We start from the raw sequence: 26,838 nt of genomic DNA on the forward strand, positions 1-26,838 counted from the left end.
GTGCGTGAGGGCAGATTACATGGTGATGGGTGGTGCAAACCTGTTTGGAACAGGAGGGCCTGAGCTTCCCGCAATGTTATGGGGGAGACAGGACCAGGCTTCTGAGGTATTGGCCTCCATGTGGTCTTAATGGTGCAGCGCCTCCATCTCCTATAATTCCCAGGGATATGGGAAGAGACCCTTATAGGAGAACCCCCTTGGTCCCGGGGTGAACACTCCAGAATCACACGGCACAATGTTGAAAGCAACAGAGTCTTTATTGTACTCACTGTCGGCAGGGCAGTAATAGCAGCACAGCAATACAGATACACGATATGCCTCCTCCTCCTCTCCCACCAGATCATTCTCCTCAGGATGGTCTGAAGGGTATCTTTCTCCCTGCCTCCACCCGCAGCCAAGGGCGCTACGGGTGGGGCTAGCTCTTCCCTCACCCCCTAAGCAGGGTGAGAGGCATGGATCCACCTATGAACTACTAGGCCCTACTCCTCAGGAACCTAGATACACTCTCTCTCTTACTATCTGACTGTCCAGCCAGACACTCCAACATTCTCATCAGACCTCCTGAACAACTCACTCCTCTCTCAACTCAGGGAGTAGACAGACTGACTCCAGAGCTCACAGGAACCGCTACTAAGTTTGGTCAGCCCCGCCTCTCATGACATCAACAAGACCTCCCCTCTGCACAGACCGGCATCAGAGACAGGCTTGTATTAATCACGCAGGCAGGGCTTTGCAAGGGGGGGAAACCCATGATTACTACTGGGGCCTGCCTTTAACATGGCTTACCACAGTAGTAGGAAGATTTAGTAGCCCGTGCTGTTTACAGGGGGCTACAGATACAATTGTGAAAAAGAGGATGGCAGCCGGTGGACAATATAACAAGTCTATCCAAATGACTTGTACAACTGATATATAAGAGAAAACAATGCCCCTGGTGCAAATAAAGGTATAAATACCACCCCCGAACAGATATAGTGTTGCTGGAAGAAATTGAACACATATAAGGACTCTCTACCCATTTCTTTCTGCTGACAATAGCTGTCCCTATACAAACTAACATCCTGCAGGCTTTACACGCTGCTTAGTTAGGCCCGTTCTATAGTGCGGGCGCGCGCGGCATTTATAGTTGGCTGACATTAGACAGCCTTTCTATAATGGCGCTGCGCGCACATGGCAAGGAGAGTGGAACCGTCCGACAGGGGGAAAGAAGAAAAAAAGAAAGAAATCGCACTGCAACCGCTGATGAAAATGTAAGTATATGAGTGTATATGTGTGTGTACATATGTGTATGTATGTTCAACGTTAATAAAAAAATTATTACAGGTTTTATTTATTTATTTGAAAACACACACACACGCACAGTATACTCACAAAACGTGTGCGGCACGTGCCTTCGCACAGGCGCGCACGCACAGCCGCACACACACTATTTAACAGCCCTTACACTGCTTGCTTACTTTTAGTTCTGCGGAAGTAATGACTCCCAGGTCTCTTTCCTCCATAGTAGTTGACAGAGTCATTAATCCTGTATTCTGATATTGGATTTTTGTGACCCAAGTGCATTATTTTGCCCTTTTTGTCATTATATTGTAGTTGCTCCACTCAAGTCATTAATCATTTTACTTACCTACCCTCTGGAGTGTCAACCCTGTTGTAGATGTGTGTGTCATTGGCAAAAAGGGCATACTGTCCCCTCCAGACTATTTGTAATAACACAAAGATACTGAAGAGCACTAGTCCCAGTCAGGGGCACAACTACCAAAGGTGAAGCAGATGTAAGGCACAGGGGCTCCACAACCGCAAGGGGCCCACTACACCTTGAAGAGGATGAGGGAGCAGGAGTTTTTACCCCGGGGTACTAAAAATATTCTTGCATTAGACCCCCCCCCATTCCACTAGTTCCGCCTCATCCCAGTCAGATTCCCCAGAGGTTCTCCACTAGTCACCTTCCTCTCATCTAAATGGACTTTATTTACCAGAACAACTCTGTGGCCTATCATCCTTCAACCATCTTAGAAGCAATCACGTACTGATTAGCTCTTTCATTGCTTAAAGCAGCAATACAGGTTAAAAATAATAAAAATAATTTTATATATATATGCTGTATATATTTTTTACTACATGTTTGAAGCGTCGGGGTCTTTGGAGCTGAACTGTGTTAATTTCACCAACGGGGACCACCTGCTTCCCGAGAAACGTACCTCCGTGGGGGGTGCTGGTATCTTTGTAGAGTTTAAAGGTCCAGTGTCACGCGGGCCAATATGAAGCCGCACCATATGACGTCACAGCTTCCTATTGGTCCACATGATGCAGGATATTTAAACGCCGCCATTACATTAGACAGTTTCTCTGCCTGCAGGGATAGCGGCACCACTACTGAGGCAAGTATATCTGTAATTAACACAATTCGGCTCCGGAGACCCTCTGCTTCAAACCTGTAATAATTTAAAACAATACAAAATAAAGTTATTGCTGCTTTAAGTAATCTAAGGGCCCAAAAAGGATTCATATATCCTTATGGGAGTTTAAACGTATAGAAACCACATTTATGCAGAAAAGACATACAAGTGGATAGTAAACGGCAGGGCTGAAAGACACCGATGCTTCCTCTCCTCTGCACCCTCAACTATATTTTGTTTTCCAACATGCCTTTCCATATATTTTTTTAAGTGAGTTTTTTTCCCTTTCATTTATCTGCATTGTGAATTTTTCAGCTTATGATCACTTCTAAAATAGCCTTTTCATTCTATTAAAGTGATTGGAAGAAGGTCTACATGATAACGTGCTCACTTCCTCTAAAATGGAAAGACTGGGTTGAACAAAAGGTAAGAAAGCACATACAGTTTTGTACATATATCTGTACAACTGCACTGTAAAAATTGTGAAGTATTGTGAGATTATACCGTTTCCAGAGCATTCTTGTGTATGTAACAGGTGTTCCCGCTGGTCTGACCCACCCAATCTCACATTGGCCCCTGTGGTCTATCCAGCCCTCATTACATGTTCGTATCTGGTGGTGCACCTGTAGGCAACAGGACTCCTGAGTCTCCCGCATGATGGTATTCGGGGATGTCAAGCCAGACAGGCAGCTAAGGTAGTGGGTGCGAGTCCTACTTACATCACGTGCAGCACCTCCACCTCATCGGGATCTATGCGTCCGCAGGTAGATGGTCCCGATGAGGAACTCCTTCTTGGTGGTGAGGGCCCCTGGAGAGTAATTGCAAACTCACACCATGGGGTTCTCGTTGAACAAGCCATCTTTATTGTGCGTGGTGATAAGGGCCAGCTGCCCCTCACAGTCATTGCTTCAGCCGCACATTGCTCCGCGCTCCCCTTAAAAAGGTACGCCCTCCCAATGGAGTGGGAACCCCTCTCCCTCGCAGGGAGATCACCCCTGTGCCAGGTCCCTGGACACAGTTGGCCTTCTCTGGCTGGATATCGAATGGTGCCACTAGTTACTGCACTAGTGGGCACCTTTGAACTTGCTGCTTCATCTTCACTTTGTAACATCAACCCGCAGCAACCACAACCACCACCACTAACTTTAGGCAGTGCAGTGCCTTATATACCTCAGGAGGCAGGCTCATCTCTGATTTCACTAACCATGGACTCAGAGCATGTAGCCACTCCCATCCATACATGGGGCACCTCACCAGGGTGTGAGGGCAAACCTCCATGATTACTGCTGGCATTCCTGTAACTTACCAGGTTTTGCTTCCAGCAGGAGAGATGACTGTAGACATTGTTATGCATGGCTACATGTATAAAGTAATTTTCATGAAATGTAGGAAAGATTATATATAAAGTAAAAGATTGTCTAAATCACCTCCAGGAAAATGGTAATAAGGCAGAGGGATGCCAAGTAAACACAGCCTGATGGAAGGAGTTGATTCAATATAGTTTTTACGGTTCTCTTCTCTCTCCCTCCCCTAGCCCCTCCAAAATTGAACAAAAAGGACTACAAATCCCAGAATACTTTGACACAAAGAAAAAAGTTATATTAACCTGTCCTACCGATATACCATTTAACATTTGGTTTCCATATTCATGAACAAACATCCAAAATCTATCCCAAACTGGGTGTACTTCATAGAAATCAATCCTGTCTACGCCAATTGGTCAGAATGTACACTGAACAGCAGAGGCTAATGTCAATTATCGACTATGGGAATATATAGTGTATGGTACAGCACTACAAACTCACCTCAGCAAACTTGTCATTCTCTCTCCATAGGCCCTCCATAGGCATTTTTGTCTTACTATGCAACTTCAACACCCACCATTGTGATATGTTAAGTGAAATAGGCTAATTATACCTTGAATCCAGATGTAATGTACATCTTTCCTGTCTCACCTTCACAATTACTTTCTGCACAAGTTACCCAATTATCTGAGCAGGTTTCTCACACCTACAGTACGCAAATCCACTTCCTGTCTAAGTTTCTTCAAGACTTCATCTGTTTCCCATGCCTTACATGTTTGTAACTGTAAATCGTAATGTTGTCAAAGACATACTGTGAAAATAAGCGGTAAGTCTCCATGTATTTTTTTTTCCCTCATAAAATATTTTATAAATAAATAATAAAAATAGGTTCAGTTGGCGACCCTATTAAGACAAGATATACTTGCTAGTATACAGGGAAATGAGCGCATTCCATTTTTATTGCCACCAGCAACCTAGAATAACAACTCCACAAACTTGCAATTGATGTATATCCCTTTTTCTGTTGTGGTAGATGAGATAAAAAAAAAAGAAGAAAGGGTTCGTGCATTAATCTGATTTTAGAGGATATTAAACACACAAGCCTTAAAGCAACAGCAGCCTTCCCTTGATGGTTACTGTGAACAATAATGAGATTTGAAGCAGCAGGCCTCTTACCCTGTAATTATCCATTAGCACAGCTAACCAAGGCTTTACGGTCTTCATCAGATCTGAATACAAATGCTTTTCAACTTCGGTTCCATCATGAAAGGTTAGGTTTCCTACATGGATTGATTTCCTTACTTCTGACAGGGACAAAAAAGGTCCAAAGTATTCTTGGTCTAATGGTTCCTGCAATAGAGTAAAAAATACATAAAATAATAATACATAAAATAATAAAATAGTGTACACACGCGCACACACACACACACACACACACACACACACACACACACACACACACACACACACACACACACACACACACACACACACACACACACACACACACACACACACACACAATTAGTAGCACAATGCATGAGACATGAAGGATGAGTTCTGATGTCAATTTAAATTGTATGGTTATGTTTAAAAACGCAGGGTTAAAATATAAATCTAAAACATATATAGTTGAAGTAGGTTTTACTATAAAATTCTTAGAGCCAACGCATAAACTGGAAATTATATCATTAACCTTGGAAAAGTCTTTTTCGAAGGTTGTTACCCATAGCCCCAAAGTACTACTAAATTATAACCATGTCGACACAAATTGCTCAACCAATTCCCTTAACGTCCTGAAAAAAATTACTTTTCTATTGTGTTGTCCATCTGCTGTCATCTTTAGTGACATGTACCATTTTAAATTCCATGATGAAAAGGTAGCGCGTGGTAAGAACCGCGCCTTTTAAGCACCACCCTGCTCACAATTGTTTTTTTTTTTTTTTTTTTTTTCGACCAGATCATACATGATATAAGTTGTGGTGAGTAAAAAAAGTGACAAAAACCTGCGGCTCGACAGCCAGGATTCACCAAATGGAGATGCCGCGTATTCGCAGCACTATCCGATGTTAAATGCCATTGACCAGAATAGCTGTTAACGCCGGATCAGGGATGCAATACCTGCAATGCGCCTGCATTGGCGCTTAGTGAACCCCCCGCCGCCCCTCCCTCCCTATGTGACCACTGGCAGTTTGTTATAGCAAAGGTTTAAGGTACTTTATCTGAAAGGGCCATGAGGTGGTGTAGTGACTAACAGAGTTAAGCAAATTTAGCAACTTAGACCTAAGATATTGAACTGTCCATCATATCCACTTTAAGCACAGTGCACATCCATCGTGTGGTCTTTTAATGGGCCTTGAATATTTTTAGACTGATGTACTGAAGAAATGGGCATAGGAGCACCCACAGTTTTTGCCACAAGTGCATGGTCTTTCACGTTGATTGAGGATCACATGCAGGAACAGAAAACGAGACAGCCATCCACTAGACTTGTGTGTGAATAATAGTGCTGGTTTATTGAAGGATCGACCAAAACGTTGATCCTTCAATAAACCAGCTTAATTATTCACACAAGTCCAGGAGAGGGCCGTCTCGTTTTGTGTTAGTAGACTGGGGTACTGGCATATTAAGCCACTCAATGCTGGGGAAGCATACAATGTATCGATCAAAGACTGAATGGATTAAGTTTCAGGAAACTGCAAGAATTCGCAAACATGTGGTAGAATTTGCATGGCTTAAATGCAGTCCCTGTGGGCACAATCTGTCAATGGCATACACAACAAAGACTAGGTTTAATTATGAAACCGCTTAACAGTTGAGCAGGGTTATTTAACTTTTTTTTTTTTATATCCTTAAACATGATACTTAAGAACTAATCTAAGCCAACTTTTACAGGCCCGGTAGAAAACACATTAGGAAAACATCTTCATTTCGCTCACTCTACTTTTGAATATCTAATGACCTTTACATTTTATTTTTTTAAATAAATTGTCCATTTAAACCTTTCAAAGAATTTCAAGACAGGAGACTACAATCTCCTTTTGATTTCTAGAATCCTCATTATTTCTTTGTTGTTTCCACATGTTTAAGGTCTGTTGCGGCTTGGTGTCTTTGATTTAAATGAACATTTTAAATGCTGGCTTAATAAAAACATAGGTTTCTTAGATTAACAGCTAAACAACCTTTTTTATTAATGCTTTCCACTGCGTCTCTTACTGTACGTTTTGCGCTGATACCCTCCTGAAAAATCTGATCGTACTTAAAGTTCCCAAATTATTTATTAAGAGATTAACATATATGCCAAATAACACATTTCAAACTCTTAAACATTTGTTCCACAATTGATGAACTCCAAAAGAGCATAACAAAATATAATGCTTCTGTAGTGAACGAATTAGGGAACCACCTGACTGATATAGGAATTATTCAATGTTTTAACATAATTCAACACTTTAGAAAAAATAAAAATCATCATTGTATATTTCGGAGACCCTGCAAAACAGATACTGAATGAATGCTTCCCTGAAACTGCAGACAGACATCCAAACAGTTTGACAGTGAATTGGAGTTTGGGGGACCTGTGAACGACAGGACTCCTAGTTTTCGGCCATTTTTTTTTACCATCCGTAACCTGTGTCAGGTATGTAGAAGACTCCAATTCTTTGCACACCCAAAAAATTACTTTGCTGTCACTCACATAAATGAGGGGGGGGGGGGAGGAGATGTTGATATTGGAGCAATGAATAGTTTGCAATCTCCTGTATTCTTCTCTGATAACAGATTGCAATATAGAAGAAGAAAATAAACAGAAATCAATGCTGCACTGTTAGGTGAACTAGTTATTTTTTTACATTATTTGAATTTCATTTCCAGTGTAATGTAACCAGTAGGTATTTGGGGAAATAAAAATAATAGTAATAACAGGTGACCGCTCTTTAATGAGTTGCTCCAAGCAGTTTGGTCTTTTTATCCCAGCCTGTAGGGGAATGGGTTTAAACTTTGGGGAAAATCTTAGGACCCACTCTTTCAATTATTGAAATCCTTAAAAATAAAATGTTCTCTTTTATTTCAGCATGAATGTACGTCACACACAAATATAGGATAATCATTGCAAAAATCAACTGCAAAAGGGAAGATACCCAATGCGGCTCCTATAGGTACTGAGTAAAAAGAAAGTTCACGTCGTACCACCCGAACAAAAGCAAAGTAGAGAGGGTAACTCCAAAATTAGTTTAATTGACCATATAAAAAGAGGCAAAAAGGGGCAAAAAGGGGCCAACATGTTTCGAGCTGCAACATCCCCTCAGGGACCATGACAAAGCACTTGCAGCATGAAACATGTTGGCCTGTTTTTGCCTCTTTTTTTTATGGTCAATTAAACTAACTTTTCGAGTTACCCTCTCTACTTTGCCTTTGTTTGGGTGGTGCGACACAAACTTTCGTTTACAAACCAGCGGACTGCACACCAGAGGATCCTTACCTTTTCCAGCAGCAGCAGAGAAAAACAAAAACACAGAAGTGAGGCTTTTTCTCTCTTTTTCCTTCAATATTGGATTGGAAAGATCAAGGGGGAGTGTTATACATATATAATAAGGGTTTAGGAGTATAACACTGCATATTCCACATGTCCTGGGAGTTTTACTCTCAGTGAGAGTTTATCAGGACTAATGCTATCTCCAAGTTTATAGCCCTCTCATTAACTCCCCCTCTACAACCAAGCTCTCATTAGGATTGGGAAAGGATTACCTCTTTCAATGTCTTATAATATAAGAACACTGTTCATCAAATCTAAATCGAGCCCCAGTTTCCATCTGGACTTTCTTGCTCCTATAGGTAACCTCCAACCTTTTTGAGAAGTTAACACACGAAAAGCTACAAGTGGTTTGGAAAATATGTAAATTGCTTCTACTAATATTGTGCATGAGGTGTAAAATATATATAATAGTTCAGCAGACACGTACTCACATGACACTTTAATCACGTGAGAGATGTTTTATAACAAGATTTTTCCCTAATAAATCTTTTACATCATTTAAGTGTCCTGTGAGTGCCTGTTCACTAAACTATATTCACTAATATTTACAGTGATCCCAAGCAAGCTAACAGGATAGACGAGTGCCGTCACGACACACACATGGATACATAAATTATGTATATATCAGATTGTAGTCCAGCAAGAAGAGACAGCACACAAGGGGTATACTTCAGAAGTTGTATTGAAGATGTAGACACTCAGAAAACCAACATTTCGGTTCCAGAAGCGGAACCTTCCTCAGGGCTGTGCTGTGTGAGAATGAACGTGAATCTAACTTATACCCCCACCAGTGCATACTAATAAACTAGGTGACCAATTAAATAAGCTCTTTAATCCACAAAAGTCATCAGCTGTTGGTAAGTACAAGTCAACCAATCCACTAGGGTAACTAAATCACGTGACCAGAAACTCCCACCCGATTAGCTCTTCCGTAGCCAAAGAGGGGATATAAGGCAGAGTGTAAACAAATTCGCCCCCCTCCGTCATAGGCTATTGGGCCCACACCCACGCAACCCCAGGCAATATAATTGGAACATGCTTATGCGCATGTGTGTACTGTTCACGCAGTGGGTTGTCAGGAACACAGGAGTCGCGATCATTAGCACATGCGCAGACCATAAGATTCGCACATACCTACTGACATCAGTCAGCGCGTTGTTTACATTGCCTGGGGTTGCGTGGGTGTGTGCCCAATAGCCTATGACGGAGGGGGGCGGATTTGTTTACACTCTGCCTTTTATCACCGGAAGAGCTAATCGGGTGGGAGTTTCTGGTCACGTGATTTAGTTACCCTAATGGATTGGTTGACTTGTATTTACCAACCGCTGACGACTTTTGTGGATTAAAGAGCTTATTTAATTGGTCACCTGGTTTATTAGTATGCACTGGTGGGGGTATAAGTTAGATTCACGTTCATTCTCACACAGCACAGCCCTGAGGAAGGTTCCGCTTCTGGAACCGAAACGTTGGTTTTCTGAATGTCTAAATCTTCAATACAACTTCCGAAGTTTACCCCTTGTGTGCAGTCTCTTCTTGCTGGACTACAATCTGGTAAATTACGTATATTATTTTTATGAGATTAGCATCTGGACTTTATTGCAATATGAGTGTGTGCCGGCTGCCATTCAATATATATTATACACACACACACACACACACGTAACAAAAAGAAGGAAGCGCACGGCCCATAGCGTAATAACGTTTACATTTAATAAAGAAAGGGGAAGGTATTAAATGGAAACGTTTTTACGCTATGGGCCGTGCACTCATCTTTTTGTTCTAGATTCCCCATTGGATGTGGTTCACCCATTTGAAAGCAGCCTACACCCAGCTTCAAGTGTGATCTATAAAGAGGACACTCCAAGGAATGGTTTAATTCTCTCTATTTTTATTGTTTTGTCTTACGTGTTGTATTGTATTTTATATGGTCCATTTTGTGTGTACTTGTTTGCATATATATTTTTGTTTCTATTGATTATTATTAGGGTGATTAATAATATTTTATTAGGTTGATTGATTATATACAGGCATACCCCGCATTAACGTACGCAATGGGACCGGAGCATGTATGTAAAGCGAAAATGTACTTAAAGTGAAGCACTACCTTTTTTCCACTTATCGATGCATGTACTGTACTGCAATAGTCATAACTGATGTAAATAACGCATGTATAACAGGCTCTATAGTGTCCCCGCTTGCGCACAGCTTCGGTACAGGTAGGGAGCCTGTACTGCTGTTCAGGACGTGCTGACAGGCGCATGCGTGAGCTGCCGTTTGACTATTGGACGATATGTACTTACTCGCGAGTGTACTTAAAGTGAGTGTCCTTAAAGCGGGGTATGCCTGTATGTCACGTGGTGCTTCTTTGTTATATATACAGTATACACACACACACACACACACACAGTTGCATTCTATATTGCAGCATATTCTGTTGAACTGGTGAACAGAAAAAGCTGCTTTATACAAAATGGTACCCTTATGATCAAAATGACTACATGGCAGTACACAGCTAGAGAAAACATAAAACTGCATTTAGCATCAGGAAAATGTAAACATGTACATTTGTTTTTTTTTTTGAATGCAAAGATAAATCATACCTGACACTGAAGATAGTTGAAATAATTGCTGCAACCTGTAGCGTTCTGATAGAAAGAAGGGAACGCTATCCTGTCCCCATTTAATAATGCATCAAACACCTGAAAGAGAAAAAGCCATGCTCTGCATTAACTCGTAGCACAAACAAATGCAATCATTAACCCTTTCCTGCATGTCATGAGGACAGGCACACCAGGGGCTCTTACGACGTGCATGGTACATCATGCTAATGTCGCTTGTTTTCTAGGAATGAGCTGTATTCTGGAGTGATGAATGCGATCGGAATAGAAGTGGAGTTATTTGAACCAGGAGTTTTGTCGGGAGCTGAACCGTGGCCGTAAAGCTTCAGGGAACACCCTCCCCCAAATTGCAGAGATATTACATATTTCAATTTGGTCATTAGTAGCAAGGAAAAACGAAGATGGCTGCAGTGTCACCCAATCAGAAGCAGCAATTATGTCACAGCTTTCTATTGGCTGCCAGTGAAGGCTGACTCCAGTAGCCATATTGTTTCTCTCGGTCAAGAATTTCAAAATGAAGTATCTCCAGAACCGGGGCTTCCTGTCACTTGTAGCGCCGCAGTTCAGCGCCGATGGCTCTTTGTTTCTAATGTGGTTAAGCCCTAGAGATAACTGTAAACAATAAAATATCAGCACAAATTGCTCCTTTAAATGGGCTTCTAGAACCAAAGTGAATTAATGAAAGACATGTTTACATTTTGGTGACAGATCCTTTAAAAGGAAATTAGACAAGTGAAAACATCTGTAAATGCTTCATGAACGATGACTCCAAAAGGTTTGTAACCAATGTAATGTAATTAAGACTTGGGAGTCTTTTTAGTTCACTTATTCTTTGCCTTTTCTTGGCCTTACTGCATGGTAAGACATTGGGCTATATTCAGCAAGGAATTATATCAATTGGCTATAATGTCTTCCAACCCTGGAAGAGTTCATATAGCAGAAGACTGCTTAGTAAATATGGGCCATTATCTTCGCTCCGTCCCTTTCCTATTGATAACAAGGAAAGAGCGTATGTAAATCTGACCACATTATCATGGGATGGAGGGGACAAGAAAAACATTAACCCCTAAATGTGCCCGCTGTTAATTGAAACGTTGTAACATGATTTTTAAGATAGACAATCGTTTACACAATTGCTTGTGTGCTAAGCCTTTAAACTACTGCCAGCTTCACAAAACCGAGCCGGTGAGGACTAGGATTAGTCCGAGTTCTTGTGTCAATTTACTGGCTCTGTTTTTCCTTTACACAGGCATAACGGCAGAAGCAGATTAATGCAGCAGCAGGCTCCCATGAATTCGCTTATGCGCATGTACACACCTACAATCTGAATACTTGCACTTCGATGATACAGTTCCCATTCGGACCACGTTCATTGTCAGAGACATACAGTTCAGTACACAAGTGGTTAAAAGCACTCTCTAATAGTTTAAAATAATTTTTTAACATTGCCTCTAAACACGGCTGGTGGAAACGTGGGAGGGTTTGACTTTTTCTTAGTTTCTCCCTTTTAGGAGAGGTGGCTCTGTGTTCAGCAGGACCTTGCATAAGCAAAGGCTCTATTTATAAGAGACTGCAACAAGCTTGTGAAGCCAGTGTGAGTCTTTTAGGCCTATTCAAGTAAATGGTCTGAAAGGGGTCTTCTGGCGCCAGAAGGTGTCTTCTGGCACAGCACCACTTCGTAAATATGGGCCGTAGTCTATAGATGCATTTGAGTGTTTTTGTTCTTTATATATTTGTTCTAATATATATATATATATATATATATATATTATATATGTTCTAATATATTCTGCACAGTGGGATTTACTACTCATAGCATTTAGTGTTGACAAATTGTAAAAACACAGCAAATAAAATGTAAAAATCAATGTATACAGAATACAGACTTTCCTGACACCTTATTTTGTTTGACTTCACCTGAATAGTTTCGCTCTTAATTTCAAACGTTTCTCAGAAGTCGGGGGGTGTGTGTGTGTGTGTGTGTGTGTGTGTGTGTGTGTGTGTGTGTAAATATATATATATATATATATATATACACACACACACACACACACATATACAGTCATGTGAAAAAGAAAGTACACCCTCTTTGAATTCCATGATTTTCCATATCAGGACATAACAATCATCTGTTCCTTAGCAGGTCTTAAAATTAGGTAAATACAACCTCAGATGAACAATAACACATGACATATTACACCGTGTCATGATTTATTTAACAAAAATAAAGCCAAAATGGAGAAGCTGTGTGAGAAAAACTAAGTACACCTTATGATTCAATCGCTTGTAGAACCACCTTTAGCAGCAATAACTTGAAGTAATCGTTTTCTGTATGACTTTATCAGTCTCCCACATTGCTGTGGAGTAATTTTGGCCCACTTTTCTTTACAACATTGCTTCAGTTCATTGAGGTTTGTGGGCATTTGTTTATGCACAGCTCTCTTAATGTCTAGCCACAGCATTTCAACCTGGTTGAGGTCTGGACTTTGACTGGGCCATTGCAACACCTTGATTCTTTTCTTTTTCAGCCATTCTGTTGTAGATTTGATGGTGTGCTTGGGATGATTGTCTTGTTGTATGACCCAATTTCAGCCAAGCTTTAGCTGTCGGACAGATGGCTTCACATTTGACTCTAGAATACTTTGGTATACAGATGAGTTCATGGTCAACTCAATGACTGCAAGGTTCCCAGGTCCTGTGGCTGCAAAAACAAGTCCAAATCATCACCCCTCCACCACCGTGCTTGACAGTTGGTATGAGGTGTTTGTGCTGATATGCTGTGTTTGGTTTTCGCCAAACGTGGCACTGTGCATTATGGCCAAACATCTCCACTTTGGTCTTGTCTGTCCAAAGGACATTGTTCCAGAAGTCTTGTGGTTTGTTCAGATGCAACTTTGCAAACCTAAGCCGTGCTGCCATTTTCTTTTTAGAGAGAAGAGGCTTTCTCCTGGCAACCCTTCCAAACAAACCATACTTGTTCAGTCTTTTTCTAATTGTACTGTCATGAACTTTAACATTTAACATGCTAACTGAGGCCTGTAGAGTCTGAGATGTAACTCTTGGGTATTATGCAATTTCTCTGAGCATTGCACGGTCTGACCTTGGGGTGAATTTGCTGGGATGTCCACTCCTGGGAAGATTGGCAACTGTCTTGAATGTTTTCCACTTTTGAATAATCTTTCTCACTGTAGAATAATGGACTTTAAATTGTTTGGAAATGGCCTTATAACCCTTCCCAGATTGATGGGCAGCAACAATTGCTTCTCTAAGATCATTGCTCTTTCCTCCTTGGCATTGTGTTAACACACACTTGAATGCTCCAGACTAGCAAACTGCTAAAACCGTGGCTTTTATAGAGGTGGTTACACTTGCTGATGATCAATTAATCAAGGGCATTTTTTTAGCAGCACCTGTTTGCTACTTAGCATCTTAATTCCTATGGAAGCAGTAAGGGTGTACTTAGTTTTTCACACATATTTCTCCATTTTGGCTTTATTTTTGTTAAATAAATCATGACACTGTGTAATATGTCTTGTGTTGTTGTTCATCTGAGGTTGTATTTACCTAATTTTTAGACCTGCTAAGGAGCAGATGATTGTTATTATGTCCTGATATGTAAAACCATGGAATTCAAAGAGGGTGTACTTTCTTTTTCACATGACTGTGTGTGTGTGTGTGTGTGTGTGTGTGTGTGTGTGTGTGTGTGTGTGTGTATATATATATTTATATATAATTGTAGCATCATCTATGTACATAGCACTTTAGAGCAGTAACACATTACATAATTAATTAAATTACTGTAGTTTTGCTTTTTTCCAGACCACTCCCTCTATCTTGTTTGTATTCTGTAATATACTAAACTACTTATTAGTAGTGTACATTGTAGTGTAGCTTAATAAATGCAAATGACTGAAGGAAAAAATTAAATGTAAAAATCCTCATTAAATCCCTGCTTTGGATTGTATCGTAAAATAAATAAGTGACAATCACAGAAGCTATATGTATGGTGAAATAAACATGCGACAAGAGCACTTATTAATACAGAGCATAGTATGTGCGAAAAACTGCAGAGCCCATTTATGTAAAGCGTGAATCTATGGACACCAGCAAGATTACTTGAGTATTTGCATGATTACCCATTGTGTAGAATATGAGGGAGCCTTATAAATAAACTAATATATATGCCTTTGTTCAAAATCTTTACGTTTGCAGTGTTTTGCATTGAGCGCTTGCAGGCAGATGGACAAGTAGTAGTATGCCAAGCACTTCTGGAGATGCCGAATAGAATAACATGGCAGCCAGTCTACTTCTTAGAGATAGATATGGAATGCTTAGACTTTTTTGACAGCGGAATATATACCGTGATAACTAAAATGACAATTAGAGGTCACGTTTAAAAAAAAAAAAAAAAAAAGTGTATTATTAAAAAAAAAGTTATCTTTTCAATATTTTAAAAAGAAAGGGCTCTAACTTGCCACACACGTACAAGACACTAGTGTGACTTTAAACTGAAGTTTGTTTCATTTACATGTAGTTGTCTATTTGAAATGTTCACAAAGGAGGAACCACAATGTACACACTATGACCTTTCACTCAATTCCTTGTATAGTGTATCCAAGATTTTCGCTGTGATATGTTAAACCTAGAGGGCATCTAAAGTATTTACTCAGCAAAACAAAAACAGTTTTCCTGAAAGACAGGGCTGTATAAATAAACATCTTCAAAAGCAACCCTGTGTAATGATCGGTGCCAAGAAAAATAAACAAAAGAGAGAAAAAAATATCAAAATGGTTCTTCTTTGTGATTTCTTAGATTAGGTGCCTTAGAAATGCTTCCGTGGCCTACCTGATGGATCCTAACCAGTTCAGATGGTTTTGATTCAGAACATGGCAGAATATGGACCCCCAATACCTACATCAGATGCTTCAATCCATTTCTCCTGATGGATATAGTGTATTGCCAGATCAGTCTGCTGCTGGAAAAACACTTTCTGATTCTCGTCCACCAGGCCTGTTTGGTACAGGAAGTCTGCATAGCCACCCAGCATCTGTTAAACAGACACAGAAAGGCAAGAAACACAGCATTCATTAGCATAATTTATTCCCCTTGCTGTGTGTGTGTGTTTTACTTTAATCCTAATCAGTTACTGCAATCAGAAACGCTAAATCCTTTCTAGCCTTAACCCAATACAGTAACTAACTGATGATCTAAAACATTTGTTAACAATGAATTACAAAGTCTTATGGGGGATCTGCATGCTTTATCAAAACAGTGTGTAAAAGGAGAAAGGAATTCCACCTTCTTTTGCAGATGAAAAGAATGTAAATTGAATTAAAATACCCTACCACTTCTGGATCACAGAGACCGTCTCCTATGGCAATCCCCTTGAAGTTGATTTTAACCTTAGCGGTTGGATTGTGAGTGTGGATATAATAGCCAATAGCAGGCACATATTTTCCTGCATAAGACTAAAGAAAAAAAAAAAGACAAGAAATTACAATCTTTTTTTTAGCCTGGAATGACATTAAAACAGAGGCATTAATCCTACATTTGCACGTCTACAAACGTTAACAATGCTAAACACAGGGATAAAGGACAGAGTGCCAGTTGCTTAATGGGATTGAGGATGTAACAATGAAAATAATTGCATAGCTGTTATTGGACCAAAATTGCCTCCTACATGATATTGAAAAGTGAATATTGAAATGCAAACAACACAGAAATAGGATTAAACAGAACTACTAGAAGTGGTGCTGGGCAAGCCTGCACATGGACTGCCCACCTCCAATAAAGTAAGCTTCTTATACCCCTTTTAGAGGTGTACTCTGGCTGCATTTTGGGAAAAAACAGCTGCCCCACCCCAGATATTTTACTACAACGTACAGTATATGAAACCTGATGATGGAGAAACTAACCCAACTCAATTAGGGGCTCAATGGAGACATTTCATTGGATCTGGTCTCCTTGGCTATTGACAAAATAATATTGCTAAAATTAAGATACTGTTGATATATTTTTGAAATGGACTGGGGGGGTCTCTGGAGAAGGATTGAAAGTGATGTTCAGTTTCCATTTTGTAAAGTCAGTTATGTCTCTAGTATCCATTTTGTGAGTAAGAATATGTCTGGTGTGCATGAGAGATTTCGCTTCTAAGTTGATTTACAACTGGGCCTAAAGTAACGCCCACATTCCTGGAGAGTGTTGGTACCTGGAACCTATTCATTGCCGTTTTGAGGCCAGTTCTAACCAAGTTTAATGATCTGTAAGATGATTGGTTTAAGAATTAAGAAGTGGTTAGTGTAATCTGCCTAGTAACAGTTTGACACAAAGGAATCAAAAATGTATAAAGAGGCTGCCTGGACACTCCCTGGCAGAGAGAGTCTTGTAGACTTTTGAATGAGTATGATCATACTATACTATGTATTGAAATAAACTACTATTATCAACTGAACCCCGTTTGTCAATTTTGGAACATTGACACTATATTTTCATGAGGAGGTCAAAATCCTGTTTGTCACAGTCATGAAAGTCTGATGACTGCCACATCTTCCAAGCCATGCTTCTATCCCTCTGGGAGTGTAAATGATGAATGTTTCGGTTTTATGGGGGTTTTCCCCTTTGTCTTCCTTTCTCCCCTTCCTTTTTGCGTGCTTTATGTGTATGACCGTAAACCCTTATTTTTGTTATATTTGTCCACAAACTGTTGAAAATTCATTTTTTTTTTTTAAAGCTTTCAATGTTTAATGTATTTTAAAATCCTATTTCTTTGTTTTTTCTCACTTAACCAAGGCACCCATCTGGGGGGCGGAGGGGGGTTGTTTTGTTCCAGCCCCATTTCTTTAAAGAGGCAATCCAAGCCAGTGGATTAAAAATAATAATAATATCTATTATATATATATATATATATATATATATATATATATATATATATATATATATCATTGAAACAGAGGGCCTACAGAGCTGAAACCCATTCATTTCAGCTCTGGGGACACTCTGCTTCCAGAGATACTTACCTCCGAATTAGGTGCCGGTATCAGCGCTCCTCAGCTGCCAGGGTTCACAATATATCTGCTATTGAAAGTTTTTGCGTCCTGCGGGCCAAAAGGAAGCTGTGACATCATCAGTGCGGCTTCCTATTGGCCCATGTGATGTGGGAGCTTTCAAGTTTAAAGCCCTGCTTGCTGAGCCCAAGCAGCTACTAGCACCTACTTCGGAGCCAAGTATTTAACAGGGTTCAGCTCCGGAGACCCCCCTCCTTCAATGCTTTGCAATGGATTGCTCCTTTAATACGACTGATGATGGCTATCAGGTCAAACAGGCTTTAGTTCAGGAGCAACTTCCCCATATCCACTATAAAAGATTTCACCAGGATCTAAAGGAACTACAGGCATACCCCCGGTTTAAGGACACTCACTTTAAGTACACTCGCGAGTAAGGACATATCGCTCAATAGGAAAACGGCAGCTCACGCATGCGCCTGTCAGCACGTCCTGAACAGCAATACCATCTCCCTACCTGTACTGAAGCTGTGCGCAAGCGGGGAGACTATAGAGCCTGTTACAAATGCGTTATTTACATCAGTTATGCGCGTATATGACGATTGCCGTACAGTACATGCATCGATAAGTGGGGAAAAGGTAGTGCTTCACTTTAAGTACATTTTCACTTTACATACATGCTCCGGTCCCATTGCGTACGTTAATGCGGGGTATGCCTGTACCTTTTACATGGAAATGAGACATGAGAAGAAAATCACAAACCAACACAACACTTGTACAGCGGTGGGCTACAATTGACCATAAACAGGACCTGATCTAGACCAGCTATTTTGCAAGTGAAAAGGGTACACACGGAAATGAAAAAATGTCATGTGTATTCTTATCTGTTTTCTTTTGCTAGCCCTGCTGCTTTAATCTTCTGCTCCTTAGAATAGCAAGCGCAGAACCCAGCTGTGTGTGTGTGCTCTCTTCTAGTAACACCCTGCGGTGAAATCTCACAGCGAGTGGACGAAACACCGCTTTTATTTTACAAATGTTTTTTTTTTTTTTAATTAAAAGCATTTATTATGGATAACAATTGCAGACAGCCTCCTGTTGTGAAAGTTAAGAGTTGCTTTCAGATTGCGGAGTACTCTGCAATGCCATAAACTTCTGCAGACAGTTACAATAGATGCAGTTTATAGCTTCTGTTTCTAAGAATGCAACTATAAAAAAAAACTTACTATGCTAAAAGTTACAGTACAATTAATCAATTCTATATAGTGCAAAATATCTTTACCAAGGCGACATACAGTACAATCAGGAGGAACTAGAAACACAGATCCAAGGGGAAATAAAAGGCTTTGATCATTGTCCTCCCATGGATAGTGTGGGATAAGATATGTTTAAAGCCAAGGCAAACAAGAAGTAATACAAGCAGAGTGACAAAACTATCAGGGTCTGGCTACTTCAATAAAGCAAGAAACAATCAACTTGTTGAGCCTGTCTCCAACCTGTAAAGAAGCATATGGCTTTTTTTATTCTAACATATTTAGATACGTTCTATAATTTATTGTTTTGTTTAATGCCATCATTGAAATCAACTAAAATGCTGCTTTTTGTTTGTGGCACAGAAGTAACATAAAAGTACATTTACATAAAGACATTAGGGGGCCCATTATACATCCTGAATAGTAACGCACATATTAAAGCAGAAATACCCCGCAAATGTCTTCTTTTTACCCTTTATATTCCTTTACAGGAGAGGGGTCCTCCCGAGCGTAACAGTGTTATTTTCAGCTCTGGGGACCGCCTCAGTTCCAGACGTATTTACCAGTGAATGGCCATGTAAAAACTCCTTCAGAAACCAGGAAGTCATACCAATAACTCCCTCCCCTCCCCCCTCACATAGTTCAGCTGTTCCGCTCCTCCAGAATTACTGGGAAACAATTGTAACAGCAACCCAACAAATTGCATGTACCTAAATATTATATGTTCTCAGTCCCTGCAGACAGCAAACAATATGGGCTCTTTGAGACGGTTAAAACGTTGTCAGAATATTTGGTGAAACTCCTCCGTGGACTTATTTTATTCCTAACAAACCCATCATTGTTAGAAAATGATAGTTTTAGAGGCCAACAAAATACTTTTATGTCTGCAGCTTGAAAAGATGAAGAATACCATTTGGGGGACCGTATGAGAACATCCTCTCCGTAAATCCATACATCTGCAAACACTTACTACAGCTGCTTGATGTATTATTCCAATATGTATTTCTTCTCCGAAAGAGAGCTATATAGATCCGTGAATTTCATTCCTGTTACAGATCACCATTTACAGAACTTTGATGGACAAAAATCACAAATGTAGTAAAACACACACAAAGGGTAAGATGTTTTGATAAAACATATAGGGCCACATTCATGAGAATGTGGTAGTTAAAAATCGTTCTGTAAGCCTGTTAAAAAAGCAAATCAAGCAATATTTTACATGTGTTTTTTAAATAAATCAGTTCTGTAGTATTGGATAATACTTACTACATGTTTTTTTTTTAATTGAACTCTTCATGCCATTTTTAATGAGTTTTAATATAGTGAGCATCTTCGGATTTCTGTAGCAGGTTTTAGCCATTTCCCCAGCAGTGCAAGATTATTGTAACACTTTCCTGTTTGTGATCATTTGTTGCCAATATGCCCAGCAGTTTGGGCTGCAGACTGTATCAATACATAATGTTACCTTAGTAATATAAGAATACATTGTAGCTGCTGAGTTACACTTTACTAAAGGATTGATTGAAACTGAAAGTCGGCCATTTAATGAACCCTAGGAGCAGGATTGTGCTGATCGATCACAGGAGAACTAATCGATTGGCTGCTTAGATAATTAGTTTTCAATACAGGTAATCATAGGCATATATATTAAAACAAAAACAAACTTTTTTTAACTGCTTAGATTGCCTCTTTAGTAGAGCAAATTCTGTAATTAATTGATGGTGCAATTGACACAGCTACTCTTTTTAGTAGGCTATATTGGACTGCTTTCCTGGAGGAGGCAGGTCTCAGAGCAACAACATTATATTGAAGCCAACTTTACAGGTACGCAGATTAAGGTTTTGTACATGCAAGTACATGCAACTAAACGTTTCATAGTTTCCATTTCCTGACACAAAAGTCTTCCCCTCTCAGACTTCAGTCTGCCGAATTAAAGCAGCAATCCCAGGTATACATTTTTGAAATATTTTTTTTTTAAATTTTGTCTAAACAGAATTGTAGCAAAGGATGAAGAGGAGCACAGCAGCGATTCCCAGCAGCTTCCAACTAGTGTAGCGCCAAAAAATGAGGGTGACTCCAAATGGGGATAAGTTATAAAAATAGTAATTTATTGGTCAGTTAAGAAAAATATAATGGTAGGAACCTTGAGAAAGTCCTTTACGGACGAAACGCGTAGGTGCGTTCCTACCATTATATTTTTCTTAACTGACCAATAAATTACTATTTTTATAACTTATCCCCATTTGGAGTCACCCTCATTTTTTGGCGCTACACTAGTTGGAAGCTACTGGGAATCGCTGCTGTGCTCCTCTTCATCTCTTGCTGCTTGTGACTATCTTCAGAGGACGGCACGCAGGAATTGATCCATTAACCAAGGACACCATAAAGGAAGGTAAAGGGCTGCAGCCCATTATATCTTTTACCATCCAATGCTGGACTTATTTGAGTTATTCCTCGGGGTTGAGTACACTGTTATTAGGAGACCTATTTTGGGGTACCCGCGTGGGGACCACCAGGCCTCCAGTTTCTCACCCTGAGATGTCATGCCAATATACTCTATGTCCTTAAGTGTGGATCTATTATTGGAATTAATTGATTACTTATGGACTATTCATGGTGATGCACCAATACACTGTTCTATTCATGTATAAACAGAATTGTAGGGGGACCGTGGGAGCTCATTAGTGGTCCCCTCAGAGACCCCTCAATGTCACTCGCTCCGCAGCCAATATAAAAGCTGCAGAAGCATGCGATTTGTGGCCCCGGCGGCCATCTTTGTAGCCCGCTACCATATTTGGAGTAAAATCTCTGGAGTAAAATATCTGGAGAACAGCGAGAGGGCCTCCAGACTCAGGAACGCCCCAGCCAGGATTGCCGCTTTAAGTCTCTTATAGTCAGCATGGGTTGAGGTAGATCTACTCAAGAAAATACATTTCATCATCAGTTTAGACTAATCAGTATAGAACTCTTCCCGCATGATTTTAAAGAAATTCTTGTAAAGCAGCGTTCCTGGTGGCACTGAAAAAAAATGTTTGTTTTTTTTTGTTTTTTTTAAAATATATGCAGCATTTGATTAACTTTAATGAAAACTATTTACCTAAACTGCAGATCGAACAGAGAATATCTAGCTCCCTGGGTTCACCTAATGACTGCATTTCAAATCAATTATTCAGCCAGTGGAAGGTAACTGCAATGTAAACTTATGTTACCACGGGATAACATTGTCTATTGTTACAGCTTTCAACTCAGCCACAGTGTCCTGCTGGGATCTGAGCCACACTTTCCTGTTTGTGATCATTTGTTACCAAAGCTCTTGCATGGCTGGGCTCAATAAAGAGGTGTGTTAGAGCCTGATATGGCAAAAGGAAAGGATGCTCAGTACATTAAACCCAATTTAAAATGTAATTAAGAGTTGGGAAAAAATGGAGTAAAGTACTACCAACACTACATCCATTGGAGAGAAAAAAAAAAGAAAAAAAGGAAACCCATAAATTATTTTGCTGCTTTAAAATCAAGGCTATTTGTTGATGGGCAGATTTAAAAATGACATAAAAAATGTTTGCCAGCTGCACATGTGCAAATTCCATCTGTCCCTACTCCTCAAGTCAAGCTTGTTTGCACGCTCTGCACGGTGAAGCTGGTAGTAGACTATAAACCAGATTGAGGTAATAATGGGCAAAGACCAGAAAGAAAAAAAAAATCATCTTTCTATCCTATTTGATTTATAAAAATGAATGTGGGCACATCAAAGCATATCCCGACAGTATATTAGAGCAAGCCACAAGAGTTTAGCCAGGTTGTCAGCAACCCATGTTGAAAAAGCCATTTCCCTTGTGGCAATCATCACTTCAAGCTGCCTAATAGTGCTGTACATTGGAGCCATACAGGATATACGTGTGAAGAAAAGCAGTGAAATAGGTATCCGTTCTTCCCTTAGCTGTACTTGTATATCCCCCAAGGCCAAGTAACGCTGTGTACTTACTTTAAGTTACAGATAAGGATATAATTAGAGAAGGAATTAAAGCTGCAGTTCAGTCTATATCCTGCATGTGTGTTTTTTTTAATAAATCAGTTCTGTAGTAAGAAAAAATACTTTTAGCATTTTCGGTTTTTAAAAAAACAACTTTGAAAGACCAATTTTCTTGTATTCTATTTTAACAAGCATTTGCTAAGGCACTGCCCCTTCATGGCCTGTCACAAACCCAGGCACACCCCTTTGTCAGCACTGCCCTCCCTCTCTCTAAACGTGCACTAGCATCTGGTCACATGATCTTCCTCATACAGTAGTACATTCAAGGAAGCTGGAGAAAAGGGATTATATATATATATATATATATATATATATATATATATATATATATATATATATATATATATATATATATATATATATATATATATTATATATATTATATATTATATATGTATGTATATGTGAAGTTATGTGAGTAAAAAAGTGACAAAAACCCTCCATAGCAAGGCAAATAGCAAATGGAAATATTACTGTATGCTCATTTGTATGTATATATATATTTATATACACACACACTTCAAATACGGATAGTGATTCACGTAAATGATATATATATTCACTTTCTGGGAGTATAAGAGTGACTGTCCTGTTGTTCCTTTTTTTTGTATCCATCATTGAATGGTATGCACCCTCTCTTTACGTTTATTTTATACTAGCTGAGAGACCCGGCGTTGCCCGGGATGTAATGTTCCCGCTCCTCTCTCTCTCCTCACCCCTCCCCCTCTCTCTGTTTGTCCCCCATTCACATCAATCCAGTTCCCCCCCTCCCTCCTTTACAGCTTCATGCAGTGTGTGTGCGTCAGTCATTGTGTGTGCGTCAGTCAGTCAGTGTGTGTGCGCGCGCGTCAGTGAGTCTGACGCAGAAACACAAACACACACACAGACTGACTGACGCACACATACACACAGTCAGTGTGTGCGTGTGTGTGTGCCTCAGTCAGTCAGTGTGTGCGTGCGGCAGTCAGTCAGTCATTCAGTCAGTGTGTGGGTGTGGGGGTGTGCGCGCGCGCGCGTCAGTAAGTGTGTGTGTGTCAGTCAGTGTGTGTGTGTGTGTGTCAGTCAGTGTGTGTCAGTCAGTGTGTGTGTGTGTGTGTGTGTGTCAGTGTGTGTGTCAGTATGTGTGTGTGTGTGTGTGTGTGTGTGTGTGTGTGTGTCAGTGTGTGTGTGTGTGTGTGTGTCAGTGTGTGTGTCAGTGTGTGTGTGTGTGTCAGTGTCAGTGTGTGTGTGTGTCAGTATATGTGTGTGTGTGTGTGTGTACCATTCATTGTGTGTGTGCGCGCGCGCGTCAGTCTGTGTGTGTGCGCGCGTGGGTGTGGGGGTGTGCGCGCGTGCGTCAGTCAGTGTGTGTGTGTGTGTGTCAGTCAGTGTGTGTGTGTGTCAGTGTGTGTGTGTGTGTTTGTTTGTGTCAGTGTGTGTTTGTTTGTGTCAGTGTGTGTGTGTGTGTGTCAGTGTGTGTCAGTGTGTGTGTGTGCAGCAGTCAGTGTGTGTGTGTGCAGCAGTCAGTGGGTGTGTGTGCAGCAGTCAGTGTGTGTGTGTGTGTGCGCGCGTCAGTCTGTGTATGTGTGCGTGTGGCTGTGAGGGGTTGTGTGCATGCGGCTGTGAGGGGTTGTGTGCGTGCGTCAGTATGTATGTTGTGTGTGTCAGTCAGTGCGTCAATCAGTCAGTGTGTGTGTGTGTGTGTGCGTGCGTCAGTCAGTCAGTGTGTGTGTGCTTCAGTGTGTGTGCGTGCGTCAGTCAGGGTGTGTGCGTGCGTCAGTCAGGGTGTGTGCGTGCGTCAGTCAGGGTGTGTGCGTGCGGCTGTCAGTGTGTGTACGTGTGGCTGTCAGGGTTTGTGTGCGTGCGCCAGTCAGGGTTTGTGTGCGTGCGCCAGTCAGGGTTTGTGTGCGTACGCCAGTCAGGGTGTGTGTGCGTGCGTCAGTCAGGGTGTGTGCGTGCGTCAGTCAGGGTCTGTGCGTGCGTCACTCAGGGTGTGTGCGTGCGTCAGTCAGGGTGTGTGCGTGCGTCAGTCAGTGTGTGTGCGTGCGTCAGTCAGGGTGTGTGCGTGCGTCAGTCAGGGTGTGTGCGTGCGTCAGTCAGGGTGTGTGCGTGCGGCTGTCAGTGTGTGTACGTGTGGCTGTCAGGGTTTGTGTGCGTGCGCCAGTCAGGGTTTGTGTGCGTGCGCCAGTCAGGGTTTGTGTGCGTACGCCAGTCAGGGTGTGTGTGCGTGCGTCAGTCAGGGTGTGTGCGTGCGTCAGTCAGGGTCTGTGCGTGCGTCACTCAGGGTGTGTGCGTGCGTCAGTCAGGGTGTGTGCGTGCGTCAGTCAGGGTGTGTGCGTGCGTCAGTCAGGGTGTGTGAGTGCGTCAGTCAGGGTGTGTGCGTGCGTCAGTCAAAGGGCAGGCGTGGGGGGGGGGGGGTGAAGGGCAGGGGTAGGGGGGGTGAAGGGCAGGGGTAGGGGTGGGTGAAGGGTAGGGGTGGGTGAAGGTCAGGGTTAGGGGGGGTGTAGAGCAGGGGTAGTAGGGGGGGTGAAGGGCAGGGGTAGAGGGGGGTGAAGGGCAGGGGTGGTGAAGGGCAGGGGTAGGGGGGGTGAAGGGCAGGGGTAGGGTGGGGTGAAAGTGAGGCACAAATTGTTGGCAGGAGTAAAATGTCCCTACACACACACACACACACACAACGGGAGTGAGAGGTGGTGGAGAGTGGGACTGGCGCAGATCCGAGGCTGCTTGGCCCCCTAGCGGCTGGGGAGTTGGCGGCCGGGGGGGTAAGGGAGCGGGCGGGGGGGGGGGGGTAAGGGAGCAGGCGGGGGGGTAAGGGAGCGGGCGGGGGGGGGGAGGGAGCGGCGAGGGGGTAAGGGAGCTTTGGCGGCTGGGGTAGGAGGGCCGCGCTTACCACCTTTGTGAGTGTTTGTATGATATAGATATATATGCACACGCACGCATATACATGCGCACGCGCACACATACACGTGCACACGCACACATACATGCACACACGTATACATGCGCACACGCACACATACACACATACACACGCTCACGCACACATACATGCGCACACGCACACAAACATGCGCACACGCACACATAAACATGCACACACGTACACATAAACATGCACACACGTATACATGCGCACATAAACATGCGCAAACGCACATATATACACACACAAACATGCACACACGTATACATGCGTACACGCACATATACATGCGCACACGCACACATATGCACACGCACACAAACATGCGCACACGCACACATAAACATGCGCACACGCAAACATATACACTGTGTGCGCATGTTTATGTGCGTATATATTTATGGTATTGCTTGACCTGAGGAAGAGGAAAACTCTTGAAAGCTTGTCCCATGACACAAATTGTTGGTCCAAATAAAAAAAAGGTATCAATAAATACTGAAGAACATATATATATATTTTTTTATATATACTGTATGTATATATGTATATGTATGTATGGATATATAGCGAAGGTCAGCAGCCGGCAGCGGAGGGAGAGAAGGACGGCATCCTGCAGCGAAGCTCGACAGCGGCAGAGGACAGTAGCCGGCGGCGGAGGGAGAGAAGGACGGCATCCTGCAGCGAAGCTCGGCAGCGGCAGAGGACAGCAGCCGGCGGCGGAGAGAGAGAAGGACGGCATCCTGCAGCAAAGCTCGGCAGCGGCAGAGGACAGCAGTGGTGGCGGAAGGGAGAAGAGGACC

The 26,838-nt window shown here is 41.6% G+C and overlaps 1 protein-coding gene across 2 annotated transcripts in view; it reads right to left on the bottom strand.

Moving 5' to 3' along the window:
- CPVL (carboxypeptidase vitellogenic like) overlaps positions 1-26,838 on the bottom strand; it is a 186,978-nt gene that overhangs the window by 71,219 nt on the left and 88,921 nt on the right. For both annotated transcript variants that reach the window (XM_075586856.1, XM_075586855.1), the window contains 4 exons: positions 16,201-16,323; positions 15,771-15,902; positions 10,838-10,936; positions 4,880-5,053 (listed from right to left, as the gene is read on the bottom strand). In XM_075586856.1, coding sequence (XP_075442971.1) covers positions 4,880-5,053; positions 10,838-10,936; positions 15,771-15,902; positions 16,201-16,323 — 528 coding nt within the window. The remainder of the gene's footprint in view (positions 1-4,879; positions 5,054-10,837; positions 10,937-15,770; positions 15,903-16,200; positions 16,324-26,838) is intronic.

This window comes from Ascaphus truei, chromosome 2 (genome assembly GCF_040206685.1).
Source record: "Ascaphus truei isolate aAscTru1 chromosome 2, aAscTru1.hap1, whole genome shotgun sequence".
NCBI lineage: Eukaryota > Metazoa > Chordata > Amphibia > Anura > Ascaphidae > Ascaphus > Ascaphus truei.